Raw genomic sequence first — 13,053 nt, forward strand, 5'->3', positions numbered from 1 at the left:
CCATTACAAGGGTGTCTTTTCCACTCTGTGTTAGTATTTTGTCCAGTAAGTCCCAGCAGCTGTTTTGGTACCATTTGTTTTGGTATCCATTGATGAGTCTTCCCTGAATCAGTTGTCAACATTTTTGGCTGCAAAATGAAAATTAAGATTTTAAGCATTATGGGCTGGGGGTTTAGCTCATTGGTGCCACTCGCTGCCTGCCTCGCAAGCTCAAGGTCTGAAGTTCAATCCTGGTACCAAAAAAAAAAAACCCAAACAAACAAAAAAATATTTTAAGCATTAGAGAATTACCACTGGGATTGCTATTTAGAAAAACAGTGTTAGTAGGTTTTATTTTGCTTTATTGTGATATTGGGGATTAAATTTAGGGCCTTTATACTGAGCTACATGCCTAGTGCCCCCTTTTCTACTTTTTTTTTTTTTTTTTTTTTTTTTTTTTGGTGCAATACAGTCTTGCTAAATCGTGCTTCAGGCTCCCAGAGAGCTGGTGTTACAGGCTTGCATCACCATGCCTGGCTGTTAGTAGTTTTGTGGAAGACAGATTGGTAGAAACCACAGTGGAGGCAAGAAGAGAAGTTTGCCCTATTGAGATATCATTTGCTTAAGGGACAGGGCTGGTGTGTTGGGAGTAAAGAGATTGTTGAAGGTTTGGATCTGTCTTGTCACTTCAGGAATCATCTCACCACGCACAGTGGTACATACTTGTAATCCCAGCTACTCAGAAGTAGCTGAAGTAGAAAGCTAGAGCCCAGCTTGGGCAATTCAGTGAGACCTTGTCTCAAAATTTTAAAAGGGCTAGGGAAAACTCTGTGGTAGAGTGTTTGCTTAAAATTCTTTGTGTTTATTTAAGTAAATCAGAAGTTTTAGCCAGATGTGGTAGTGCATGCTTTTAATCCCAGCACTCTTGGAGGTTAAAGCAGGAGGATCAGAAGTTCAAATCCATCCTGGGTAACTTAGTGACTTAGCAACACTCTGTCTTAAAATAAAAAATAAAAAAGACTGAGGATATATATATATATGTCTTAGTGTGAAGACCTTAGGTTCAATTACAGTACAAAAAAAATGCTCAAGAAATTGTAAATGTTTAAGATAAGTCATTGAGTTTTGAAACAGTATCTCTTTACTATATCAGATTGTCAGGAAACTTCAAAACTAAGATTTGTCAAACTTTACCCTTCCATTTTACTTTTTTATGGCAGTGTACATCAGCTAATATTCTAGAAGTGCAACAAGAGAATGTAACCAACACTCAAGACCTAACAGGTATGAGCATCTGATTCAGTGAAGTCTCAGAACCTAATGATTTTTTCATTTAACTGGAAAAATAAGTTTTCATTGTTGTTGTTGTTTTTTTTTTTTTTTTTTTTTTTTTTTTTTTTTTTTGGTACCGGGGATTGAACTCCGGTCCTTGTACTTGGAAGACAGGCAGTGGGACCACTGCGCTAAATCCCTGGCCTGGAAAAATAAGTTTTTTTAAAACTGTGTTGCCCTTAAAAAACAAACTTGAAGTATTTTGTGTATCAGTTTTGTTTTTCAGAATTATGGCCCCTCCCCTTAGTATATCATCTTTACCCTTTATGAAATTATTTTTGAGGATTGGGCTGTAATTTTATTTCGTCTTGATAAAATGTCAGTGAGACTTTATTTTTAAAAGTAAAATGATTTTGTTTCAGTTGGAGCAGTTATTAACTTTCACACTTTGCAGTAAATCTGTTTAGGGATGTTCATCAAGATGGAGAAGATGAGCAAGTGTTCATTTTAACTCTGGTGGAAATCCCAGCCAATGCTGCAGAAGAATTCACTGATGCCGGAGCACAGTTGATGCTGAACCCTGTACTGCCTGCGCCCATCCTGGTCAAATCTGGTAATCCTGAAGAAAAGGCTGATGTTAGGTAAGTTTTTTTTTGTTTGTTTTTTGTTTTTAGAGTAGCAAAAATTTATTGAAGGAAAGAAAGCTTCTGTCTAAGAGAAAAGGGGGACTGAAAGTGGGCTGCTTCTCAAAGATGTTTTATACAGCAAAGCTATGTGATGAGGCAGATACAAATTGGGACAAATCTGTAAGACCCAATGGAAAATTACAAGGTGGGCATTAGCTGGGGCAAAACCATGACCAGCCAGTAAGATTATAAGTACAGCCACCCAGGTAATATTGATTTAATGGGAATCAAATGGGGGAGCAAGTCATGTAGCAAGCCTACAAGGATTTTCAGTAAGGGTGGTGGCCGGGGATATTTCCTGGAAGGGCTAGGTTAAGACCTCGGCCCCACTACCCAGGTGATTGATACCTATTTAGAATATTAATCACTGCTATTTATCCCCAGGGGAAGCACATGGCTATAGTAGTTTCTCTCCTTTTACAATTCTAGCTTGCATTGAATGTGTCTTGATGGTCCTCCATGTTGGCTTCTTGCTGCGATGGCTCCTTGAGGGCAATCCTAATTGCCTACAAGATATCTAATTAACTTACCTATCTTCAATATTCCTCCCTCTGAAGAAGTACTCCTAACTTCTGTGAGGGGACGAAGGGCGAAGACAGCGCTGACTACTTCCAGCTGAAGAGGGTTTAGTTGTAATCAGCAGTTAAAGAGTTACTCTACAGAGGGTCTATCTAAAGGCTTTCAGCTGGCATTGTCATCTTGGTAGCTGCATAGCTTTTAAATCTGCAGGAGACAAAGCCAAAGAAACAGTTAAGAGTGCATGGGCCAAATGATAAGGTCAGCAGTATTGCCATGAATATAGCGAACAAAGAGGATAAGAAGAAGGTCCAGGGGATTTCAGAATCCAAAATAAATGTCACTTTGTAAATTTAGCAGTGTTTACAAGGTTGATCTGGTGGATCACAGTAAAAGAATTGTAGCACATTTGTCATTAGTTCCATTTGTATGACTGCTTGGAGTTTGGCAGCCTCTAGGAAAGAATAAATAAAACAAAGATGTAGGATCCTGTAGGAAAGGTTCTTTGTGTCCTGGATCTTGTAGACCTTGAGGGGCCAGAGCTAAAATATTGGCTGTCCTCATAGCCCAGTTACCTTTCTAGTTTTGGTCTCCAAACTCCATCCAGTGATCTTCATGGAAGACCTCCAAAATAATATGGGGGAAGAGATCTAACTCCCAAACTGGCTAGATATCTGAAACACGAGTTTGTGTTCTCTAAAATCGAGGAATGAATTCTAGAAACAATGGAAGTTAAAAATAGGAAAAATTTATTGAGGGAAAGAAAGCTTCTGTCTAAAGAGAGACAGAAGGGAAACCAGAAAGTGGGTTGCCCCTTTTGCTAAGAAAAAAAGACCCTTCATGAATCAAATTGTGTTGATTGAATATGCCATTTACTGACATTCTTTATAATTATAGAGATCTTATTTAGTAATTATGGCAGATTTGAGAAGAATTATAATGTGGTTCATTTTATATCTGATAAAGATTCCATTTAAATGTAGTATGTGATACTTTTTTGTGGAACTTATTTGATATTTTGAGTACTATAATTTAGCAATCTGGATCATAAAATGATACCAGTTACAAGTATAGTTATGTACTCCTAACTCTGAAATATGCATTCATAGAATAAGTTGCCAAGAATATTAGCAGAAGTAACATTTCTATTGATTTTCGAAGCTCTTAATTCTTTATTGTGGAAGTGTTGAGTTGTATTTTAATTGCTATTGGTTAAAAATGGTTGTGTATCAAGAAAAAAGCTTGTCTTATCAAGCAGTAGCTTTAGAAATTGAAATCTTGCTTTTTTTTTTTTTTTGGAGACAGGAGCTATGTAGTTCAGGTTGGCCTTGAACTCACTATGTCACAGCAATCCTTTAGCTTCTCGAGTGCTGGGATTACAGGCATGCACCATCACACCTGGCCTTTTTTTTTTCCAATTATAAAGGGACACTTTAAATTAAAACTTTAACTTTACAGAAAAGCAAAATAATACATACCTCAGATTTAATTTAGTATTATGAAAATTAAGTTGTGAGTGCAACTCAGAACTTGCATTTTTATAGCCATTGCCTTGAATTTGTTACTTTAGAGTTTTTTGGTTTCATTGGAATTTTCATTAGTTGCTTAGCCTTTAACCTCATTATAATGAACTTCTGATTCACTGGTGTTATATGGATTCATGTTCTGTGCAGTATGACCTTACCAGTAACTTCAGTTGGTGAAGATGCTGTGTCCTTATCCAATTCTGAAAGAGATGATTCTGAAAAGCCTCCTGCTAATTTGGATCTTATATCTAGGAAGAGATTTCACTGCATGCTTGATGAAAGCGACCAAATTCCTCCTACCAAAAAAAGTTCACTCACATTAAGAAATAACCTGCAACAGTATGCCTCTGAGGTAAGTCATTACACAGTGATGTGGCTGCACTCTTAACAGAGCTGCTTCTGTTTTTTCCTTCACTGTTTAAACCTTTATATATACAAAGATAGTTTTGACACTTTTCATTATAAGTAATACAATTAAGGCCACTTTAGGATTATCTGTTTCAGCCATCTCCAAGCGGAAATTGGTGGATATTAATTGGGAAACCTATTCTTTGTGATGGTGGTTAAAAATAAGTCAGGGGCCAGGGATTTAGCTCAGTGGTGCTGCCACTTGCCTCATAAGTGCAAGGTCCTGAGTTCAATCCCCAGTACCACCCCACCACCACCAAAAAAAGTCTGAAAGCATCATGCTGATCTGAGTAAGTAACTTGTTCAAGTCTTTTTACTTTTTATTTTTAAATTTTTTAAATTTTTGGTACCAGGGATCGAACTTGAGACCTTGTGCTTGTGAGGCAGGCAGCAGAGCCCCTGAGCTAAGTCCCTGGCCCTGTTTAGGTCTTTTTAAAAGTTCTTTTGATATTGGCATTAGGGTTATATTAATTTGAAAGATTTTTTGTTTTTGTTTTTGTTTTTTGAGACAGGGTCTCACTACGTAGTTGAGACTGACCTGGAACTCACTATGTAACCCAGGCTGGTCTTGAATTTGTAGCGATCCTCTGGCCTCAACCTCCTGAGTGCTGGGATTACAAGTATGTGCCACCACACCCAGCTTGAAAGATTAATTTAGAGAAAATTGACATAATTTTAATGACACAGTATGTCTTTCCATTTGGGTGTTTTAACTTATATTGTTAGTTTATCCTAAAGAATTTTATCTTTTTTGTTCTTTTTTATTATTGGCTCTTTTCTATCAAGAGAACTTTCCAAATTCCTTCACTGTGTTCAATAGTTTTTCGTTGTTGTTGTTGTTTTTATTTTGTTTTGTTTGTTTTTTAGTACTGGGAATCGAACTTGGGGTCCTTGAGCTTGCGAGGCAGGTGGCAGAACCACTGAGCTAAATCCCCGGCCCAGTGTTCAATAGTTTTTCAGTTGATTCTCTTCAATTATGTAGGTAAACAGCTATATAATCAGCAGATATAATATTGATAATTCTACTTGTTATAGTTCTAATTTCCTTTCTTATTGGCTAATATAATTCCAAACAATGTTAAAACATAGTACCAGTAGTAGATATCCTTTTTTATTCCCAACTGTAATGGAGATACTTACAGTGATAATTGGGATGTTGGCTTTCACATTTTGATAGTTTTAAGAAAATGTCTTCTACTTGAGAGAGTGAGACAGGAGGCTCCTTTGAACCCATAAATTCACCAGTGTTGACAATGTAGTGAGACTCTGTCTTGAGAAAAAAGTAAAAGAAAAAACCACTGGGCATGGTGGCACACCTGTAATCCTAGCACTAGGCTGGTTGAAGCAGGAGGATTGCTGTGAATTTGAGGTCAGCCTACGCTGCACACAAGGTCAACATGAACTACCTAGTGAGATCTTGTCTCAAAAAAAAAAGCTGGGTGTGGTAGCACAGGTCTGTAATCCCAGCACTTGGGAGACTGAGGCAGGAGGATCCCTGTGAGTTGAGTTGGAGGCCAGCCTGGGCTATATAGTGAATTCAGGACCAGCCTTAACTATATAGTGAGATCTTATCTCAAAAATTAAAAAAAAAGGAAAAGAAAAAGTCTATCCTAGTCCATACTAACTTTTTAAAACAATGACTACTACTATAAATAGATAAGATTATTTTCCTTACATCTGAATTACTTTCCTAATGTTGAATCATTTTTGAATTCATGTAACAAATTGGTCATGGTGTTTTTAGTAGTCTATTGAGCTGCTGCTTTTAATTTTTCATTTAAAGGGCTCAGGTGTAGAGCTTAGTGGTAGAGAGAAGCCCGCCCTGCTTATCATGTTCAAGGCCCTGGGTTTGTGCTCCAGCAGCACAAGGGAAAAAAATTCTAACATTTCATTTGCTGTTTCTCCACTGATGTTAAGTGAGACTAGTTAGTTGGTATGTATATTATGATTGAGATAAAAGATGTTTGGCAGTTTTAGCTCTCTTGCTGGGCACTGGAACAGGGTAAAAACAGTTAGCAGTATCTTTCCCCTCAGTGTTTGATAGAATTTATGTAAGTAAGACATGTCTGGCTCTGGAGCTTTCTGAGAGATAACATGTTTTTTTCAGAAAGGAAAGAAGGGAGGAGGGAATTTTAATTTGATAATGGATTTCTAAATACTTTGTAAATTTTCTTAAAACAGGTGTGTTCAAAGGAATTAAATGCTTTTGAGGAAACAGGTGAGTGAAATAAATTTTAGCATGATTGCATTTTGCAAAGTACTTCTGGTTATTTGCTTGGGCAATTTAGCTGCCTAGCAAGATTCTGTCTGAGAATATAAAGGGCTGCTGATGTAGCTCAGTGGAAAGGACCTGGGTTCAATCCCCCATACTGCATCCGCTCACAATTGATGGTGGCATTTTTGTAGAATGAATTAGAACTATACAATGAAAGAGTTTGGTGGTTGGCTGTTTGTTACTTTGTTGTTTTGTGATGCTGAGGATCAAACCCAGGACCTTATGCGTGTTAGACATAGAGAATTAATCTTTCTACCATAGAGTTGCACCCTGAGCTCCTAGTTTTGGTTCTTTAAATACAGACTTAATCTCAAATGCCCTAATTTTAACTATGAAACTATAATGTGGTTATAGTTCCCAGCCTTTGGAAATGTCCTAATATTCTCCCATCCATGCTTTGTGAAAGCATTAAACAAATCATAACATATTGAAATATTAGTGGTATGCTGTGTACTATTGTTAATCAGATTTTGAAGGGGTGTGTATGTGTGTTTAAAGGAGGTATACTTGTTGTTAACTTCATTCTACATTCATGGTGCTAAAACATTCTTACTGGGAATACGTCTTTAGAATCAGATCTATTACCTAAGGGAAAATGGATTTTTTTTTTTTTTAGCTTAATAAGTTTCTCAATATTTGTGTTAATCAGTTTTCCTGTTGCTGAGACAAAATACTTGACACCCATAACTTAAAGGAGGAAGGGTTTAGTTTGGCACTTGTGAGGGACTTGTGGCCAGCTGACTTCAAGACAAATGTTATGGTAGAGGGCATGGCAGAAGAAAACTGCTTGTCTCATGGTGACCAGGAAGCACAGAGAAGAGAGAAGCTGGGGAGAGAGATGCACCTTCCAAAGGCATACACTGAGGGACACACTGCTCCCCAGTAGGACCCTCCTCCCAGCACGTTTAGCTTTGAACTCATCAATGGATCAGTCCCATTATTGAGCACAGGACCACCATGATCCAGTTACCTTCCAAAGCCCCACCTCTGAACACATCAAACTTTGGGGGGAGACATTTTAAATCTAAACCAAAACTATGTTATCCTAATGAATTGTTACTTTAGCTTTTGTACTTGGTTTAGAGAAGAAACCCCTTAATTAACTTATGTGCATTAGTTAGTGGGGTGTGGGCTTTATTTACTTTTTTCCCCCTGGTACTGGGGATTGAACGCAGAACCTTATGCTTGTGAGTTAGGTGCAGTGCCACTGAGCTAAATCCCCGGCCTTTTTCATCAGCTCACAATACCAAGAGTTACCACATGTGTTGGGTTGGATTAGCTTTTGTATTTTAAGAAGCCTTTGAATTTTAGGAAATGATCACCCTTTCATTTTGATTGTTCAAGAGATATTTTTGGAAGAAGATTTTTACAGGTAAAAATGTGGAAAGATAATTATTTTGTGTAGTGATACGACTTTTACAGAAGCTATTACCATACCTTTTATTAACTAGTTGGCAATATTTTCTTTTCTTTCTTTTCTCCTGCTCCTCCCTCTCCCACTTTCCAGCCACTTCTTTTCTACCACTGTGCTTCATAATTCACCATACTCTTCTTTTTCCTCCTCTTTTTTCTTTTTTGATACCAAGGATTGAACTCCGGATTCTGTGCTTGCTAAGTAGCTTACTGTTATGAGGCTGGATTTGTTACTGAATTATATGCATTTTTTTCCTTTGAATTTTATAGTGGCATATATATTAATTTCAAGATACGTACTTACTCTTAACTATCTTTTCTTGAAGGAGAATCTTATAAGGGACAAAGTACTGCCACCACCTCAAGAAGCACATATACAACTCCAACACCTCAGAAAGAGCAACTTGAACCAGGCTTGCAGAATAAAGAATCAAGAGCTCATGATAAAATAATAGATACACGTATAGAGAATGTGCCTCATTTGTCTCAGCATGATGTGGTTATGTCTGATAAAGAAGAAAGAGTTGTTGCTGCTTCTACGTCTGAACAGAGGGCAGGCAGGACAAAGTCTTCCAAATCCCCACTCTCCAGGTAGCGTGAGAAGGAAAGTCCCCTGTGCCTCTTGAGTGTCTGAAGCCTGCATAGAATAGACTCCTGTGTAAAGGTTAAACTCAGCATTAAGGTTGCTTTATATATATGTCCTGTGACTATAATGGAAGGAGAAGATCATACAGAGGAAATGCAGTAATGTTTGGTGTAATGAAAGCTCAACTATACACTCTGTGATGAGAGCCTAACTTAAATTGTGAAGCTTTGCCTATTTTTTTTTTGTACCAGGGATTAAACTTGGGTCCTTGCACTTGCAAGCCGGTGGTGGAACCACTGAGCCAAATCCCCAGCCCAAGTGTTGCATATTTGGAATAGAAAATCTTTAGACTATTACATACTTTGTCCATGGTTATTATTTTGATTATTATGTATTCTGCCATATAGTACCAACGAATACGTAGATATTCGGAAATATAGAGCTGATACCAGAGGTAGCTCTGGAAGTTGTTTTATTGAATTCTAAAATAATGTGTCATTTTTTTCCTTGTTGGCACCCTAAAGAGGCATGGCTTTCTCTCTGAATTTAAGCTCAAAGCCAACTTCTCCCACACTTTTTCTTTCCTTTTTTTTGAGACAAGATCTCACTGGCCTGAACTTACTATGTAGGCCAGGCTGGCTTCCAACTCCTGGTGATCCTCTTGCTTCAGCCTCCCGAATGCTGAGGTTGCAGGCCTATGCTTTCATGCCCGACTCACATTGTTTTTCTTACACTTTAGAAGCAAGTCTGGGTTATCAGTAACTTTTGGCTTGCCAGCAACATTCCAAACAATTAATATGGTGAATTGAAAGGGACAGCATACACCAGCCTCCACTAAGGGGTGAGGACAAGTCTATCTTAAAAAAACTTATTTAAAACACCGGGTATGGTGGCACATGCCCGTAATCCCAGCACTCAGGAAGCTGAGGCAGGAGGATCGCTCTGAGTTCGAGACCAGCCTGGGCTACACAGTGAGTTCTAGGTCAGTCTCAACCACATAGTGAGACCCTGTCTCAGAAAACCAAAACCAAAACAAAACAAAAAAAAAACTATTTAATAAGAATATTGGTTATCTTTCGGGCATGGTGGTGCACACCTGTAATCCCAGCATTTGGGAGACTGAGGCAGGAGGATTGCTGTGAGTTCAAGACCAGCCTGGGCTACATAATGAGTTCAAGGTCAGTCTCAGCTATCAAAAAACAAAATAAAAACAAAAGAATATTGGTTATCTAATGTACTGAAAGTAAAGCTCAGCAGTATCCTTTTTCTAGGCTTTGAGATGTGCTGAACATAGAATAAGGGAAGGAAGCATTATGCGAGTTTAGACTAAAACAAGTTTAGAAGTAGTTTCTAGAACAAAGGCAGCGAACATTTTGTAAAAGGTTATGTGGTAAAATTTTAGGGTTTGTGGCCCATTGGGTTTATGTTGTAACTACACAACTCTGCACTTATGGCTTGGAAGCAGCCATACACAGATGTGTGACTGTGTCCCAGGAAAACTTATTTACATATCAGATGGCAGGCTGTTTCTGGCTCTTGGACCATCATTTGCTGCCTGTTTTTGCTCAACCTTGCTATTCAGAATGTGGTCCTGGGCCCAGCAACGTGGATGTCATTTGAGAAAAACTTGTTAGATACACAGGAGGCAGAAACAGAAAGATCACTGGTTCAAGATCAGCCCAGGCAACTTAGAGAAACATTGTCTCAAAAAAATAAAAACTGGTGTGTGTGTGGGGGGACACCTGGGATTTAGCTCAGTGGTTCTGCCACCTGCCTCCCAAGTGGAAGGACTCAAGTTTGATCCCTGATACCAGAAATATGAAATAAAATAAAATAAAAATGGGTGTAGCTGGTAGAGTGCTTGTATAGACTGTTCCAGGACCTGGGTTCAATCCCCAGTACCAAAAGAAGAAAAAAAATTCATGACTCAGTCGACTTCCATTACCAACTCAGTCTGAACTTTTAAATACTTTATTTTATCTTACTTATTAATTTTTGAGGTAGAGTCTCACTATATATATCCCAGGCTGGCCTAAAATTTGTGTTGATCTTCTTTCCCCGGCCTCTCTCATGTTGGGATTATAGGTCTGGCCACCGTGCCCAGCTTTGAACTTTTGTTTGTTTTTGGTACAGGGATTTGCATTCAGGACCTTGTGCTTGTGAGGCAGGCAGCACCACTGAGCTAAATCCCCAGCGCTCTGCTTTGAAATTTTAATAACACCCTAGGTGATGTTGTATACACTTCTGAACCTGTGAAGCCTTGCTTTAGAATGCTTCTGGGTCATGTTACAAATCTGTGTCCTGACCTAATGGCATCAGTACTTAGTAAATGTGCCATTTTAGCATTTATGGAAAGAAAATATGTGAAGATCGAATTTTACTGGATATTTTTGACTGTCTTTACATTTACATTTCTAGGTCTGGCAGAAGACCCCTGGGATTTTTAGCTTTAATATGTTCAAAGAATAATTTGATGGAGTCTGATGAACCTACTCAAGTCCGTAGTAAAAAGCGCTTGAAACCTCTTCTACCTGCATCAAGACGGAATTTGAAAAGATCTAATCCATCCGATGAAACTCAGAAACAACATCAGGAGTCCTCTAATGTGCTTCCATCTCCAAGTGATGCCATCAGTACTCAAGCTGAGGAAGCTGGCAGCTCAGCAGCTCAGGTGTGTGAGAACTGTGGTATTTTGTTGTGTGTATAAAATGCATTGGATCAGATTCAGCTAGGGAGAACATGATCATTCTGCTTTCATTTGGTTGTCACAAGTGATTTTAGGGCAACTCCCATTAATTTCTACCCCATCATCCTGTTTCTACCTCCCACTCTGGAAGGAGGGAGGTATTGGATAAGGAAGTTACAGCTGGTTTGGTACAGAGCACACAAACTAGCAGTAAAAGGACATTTATTTGATTACCACTGCCTTAATCCAAAGACCCTTCTGATTGTAGAAGGAAAATGAAGCAGTCCTTGCATTTTAATTTGCCTTAGGAGAAATGTCCTGACATCCACAAGAAGCCAAGGAGCTATAAAGTGAGCATTTGTATTTTGTTTCTCTGCATTGTGAAGCTAATGGCAAGTACTAGGAAAGAAAACTCTAGTTATGATTTTTGATTATTGCCTTTTTTTTTTTTTTTTTTGGCACCGGGGATCGAACTCAGGTCCTTGTACTTTGCGAGGCAGGCGGCAGAACCACTGAGCTAAATCCCTGGCCCCAGTTGCCTAATTGTTTTGTAGAATGGTTGTTGCAATTGTTAGTGTGTCAGTGCCAGTTTAATTTTATCTTTGCCTGCATTAGGTATTAACACTTAAACTAAACTAAATCACATTTAAAAAAAATTAATGGTGCATGAGCTGGCCATGGTGGTACATACCTGTAACCCCTGCACTCCAGAGGCTGAGGCCTATGTGTCTTCAGTTTGAAGCCAGCCTGGACTGCACTGCTAGTCTGTCTTGAAGAAATAAATGAAGTGGAAATTTCATTGGTTTCATATGCATTACCTTAGTTGTTAGTGACTTGGGTTTTTCCAGATATTTACTAGAATTTCTCTCTCTCTCTTTTTTGTTTGTTTGTATCAGGGATTCAACCCAGTACTTTGCATTTGCAAGGCAGGTGGTGGTACCACTGAGCTAAATCTCTGGCCCCTTTTGTGTTTTGATTGTTTTACTTACTTATAGCTTATTGTTAGGAAATTTTTCTCCAGAGGTATAACATTTTCAGGAATCAATTAAAAAAATTGATTCTATGTATAGTTAATGACTTTGATATGGAGTATGAGGCAAGAAACTCATTTTATTCTCAATGTGGAATTTATTTGTAATGAGTAATATTTCCTATGTGCTTTAAAATTCGTAATTTACCCCCCAAAATGGTGTAGTGTGAAAAATTTTCCCCACCTGTGTTTTAGCTTCCAGGTTTCCTCTTCCAAGAGGTACGTGATAGTTGTGAGCATCTGGTTTTACCCCATCCCAATTGGTGATTCAACCTAGGACCTCCCACATGGCAGAGCTCTACCACTGAGCTACAGCCTAACCGTTGATTTATTTTTCTAGAGATATTTTATATATATATACAAATATAAACATATTTTCTTTTCTTTATAAATAATAACTTACTGTTAATCTAACTTGCTTTTTAAATGTAATAGTATATATCAGAGACCTTTGCAAAACAGTAAATGAAAGAGCTACTGCTCTCCTCTGTATCCCTCTGCCCTTCCCACTGGGGGTTTGAAACCAGGGAGTCCTGAGTTACCTCTCCACTACCTTTCCCTCTTACGTTGAAACAGGGCCTCACAGGTTTCCACAATGACCTCAAACACTCAGTCCTCCTGCCTCAGCCTTGAGCAGTCAGTCTTGAGTAGCTGGGGTCATTCAGGTTTGTTGCTT

At 38.4% G+C, this 13,053-nt stretch overlaps 1 protein-coding gene across 1 annotated transcript in view; it reads left to right on the plus strand.

Moving 5' to 3' along the window:
* The window catches only part of Bdp1 (B double prime 1, subunit of RNA polymerase III transcription initiation factor IIIB), a gene marked incomplete at its 5' end in the record, with an annotated part of 106,928 nt that overhangs the window by 91,003 nt on the left and 2,872 nt on the right, over positions 1-13,053 (plus strand). Inside the window, 6 exons of the mRNA XM_010637356.1 lie at positions 1,200-1,263; positions 1,706-1,892; positions 4,127-4,331; positions 6,569-6,605; positions 8,402-8,666; positions 11,080-11,332. Coding sequence (XP_010635658.1) covers positions 1,200-1,263; positions 1,706-1,892; positions 4,127-4,331; positions 6,569-6,605; positions 8,402-8,666; positions 11,080-11,332 — 1,011 coding nt within the window. The remainder of the gene's footprint in view (positions 1-1,199; positions 1,264-1,705; positions 1,893-4,126; positions 4,332-6,568; positions 6,606-8,401; positions 8,667-11,079; positions 11,333-13,053) is intronic.

The sequence above is a fragment of the Fukomys damarensis genome, unplaced genomic scaffold (assembly GCF_012274545.1).
Source record: "Fukomys damarensis isolate Sample0158 unplaced genomic scaffold, DMR_v1.0_HiC HiC_scaffold_1, whole genome shotgun sequence".
Taxonomy (NCBI): Eukaryota; Metazoa; Chordata; class Mammalia; order Rodentia; family Bathyergidae; genus Fukomys; species Fukomys damarensis.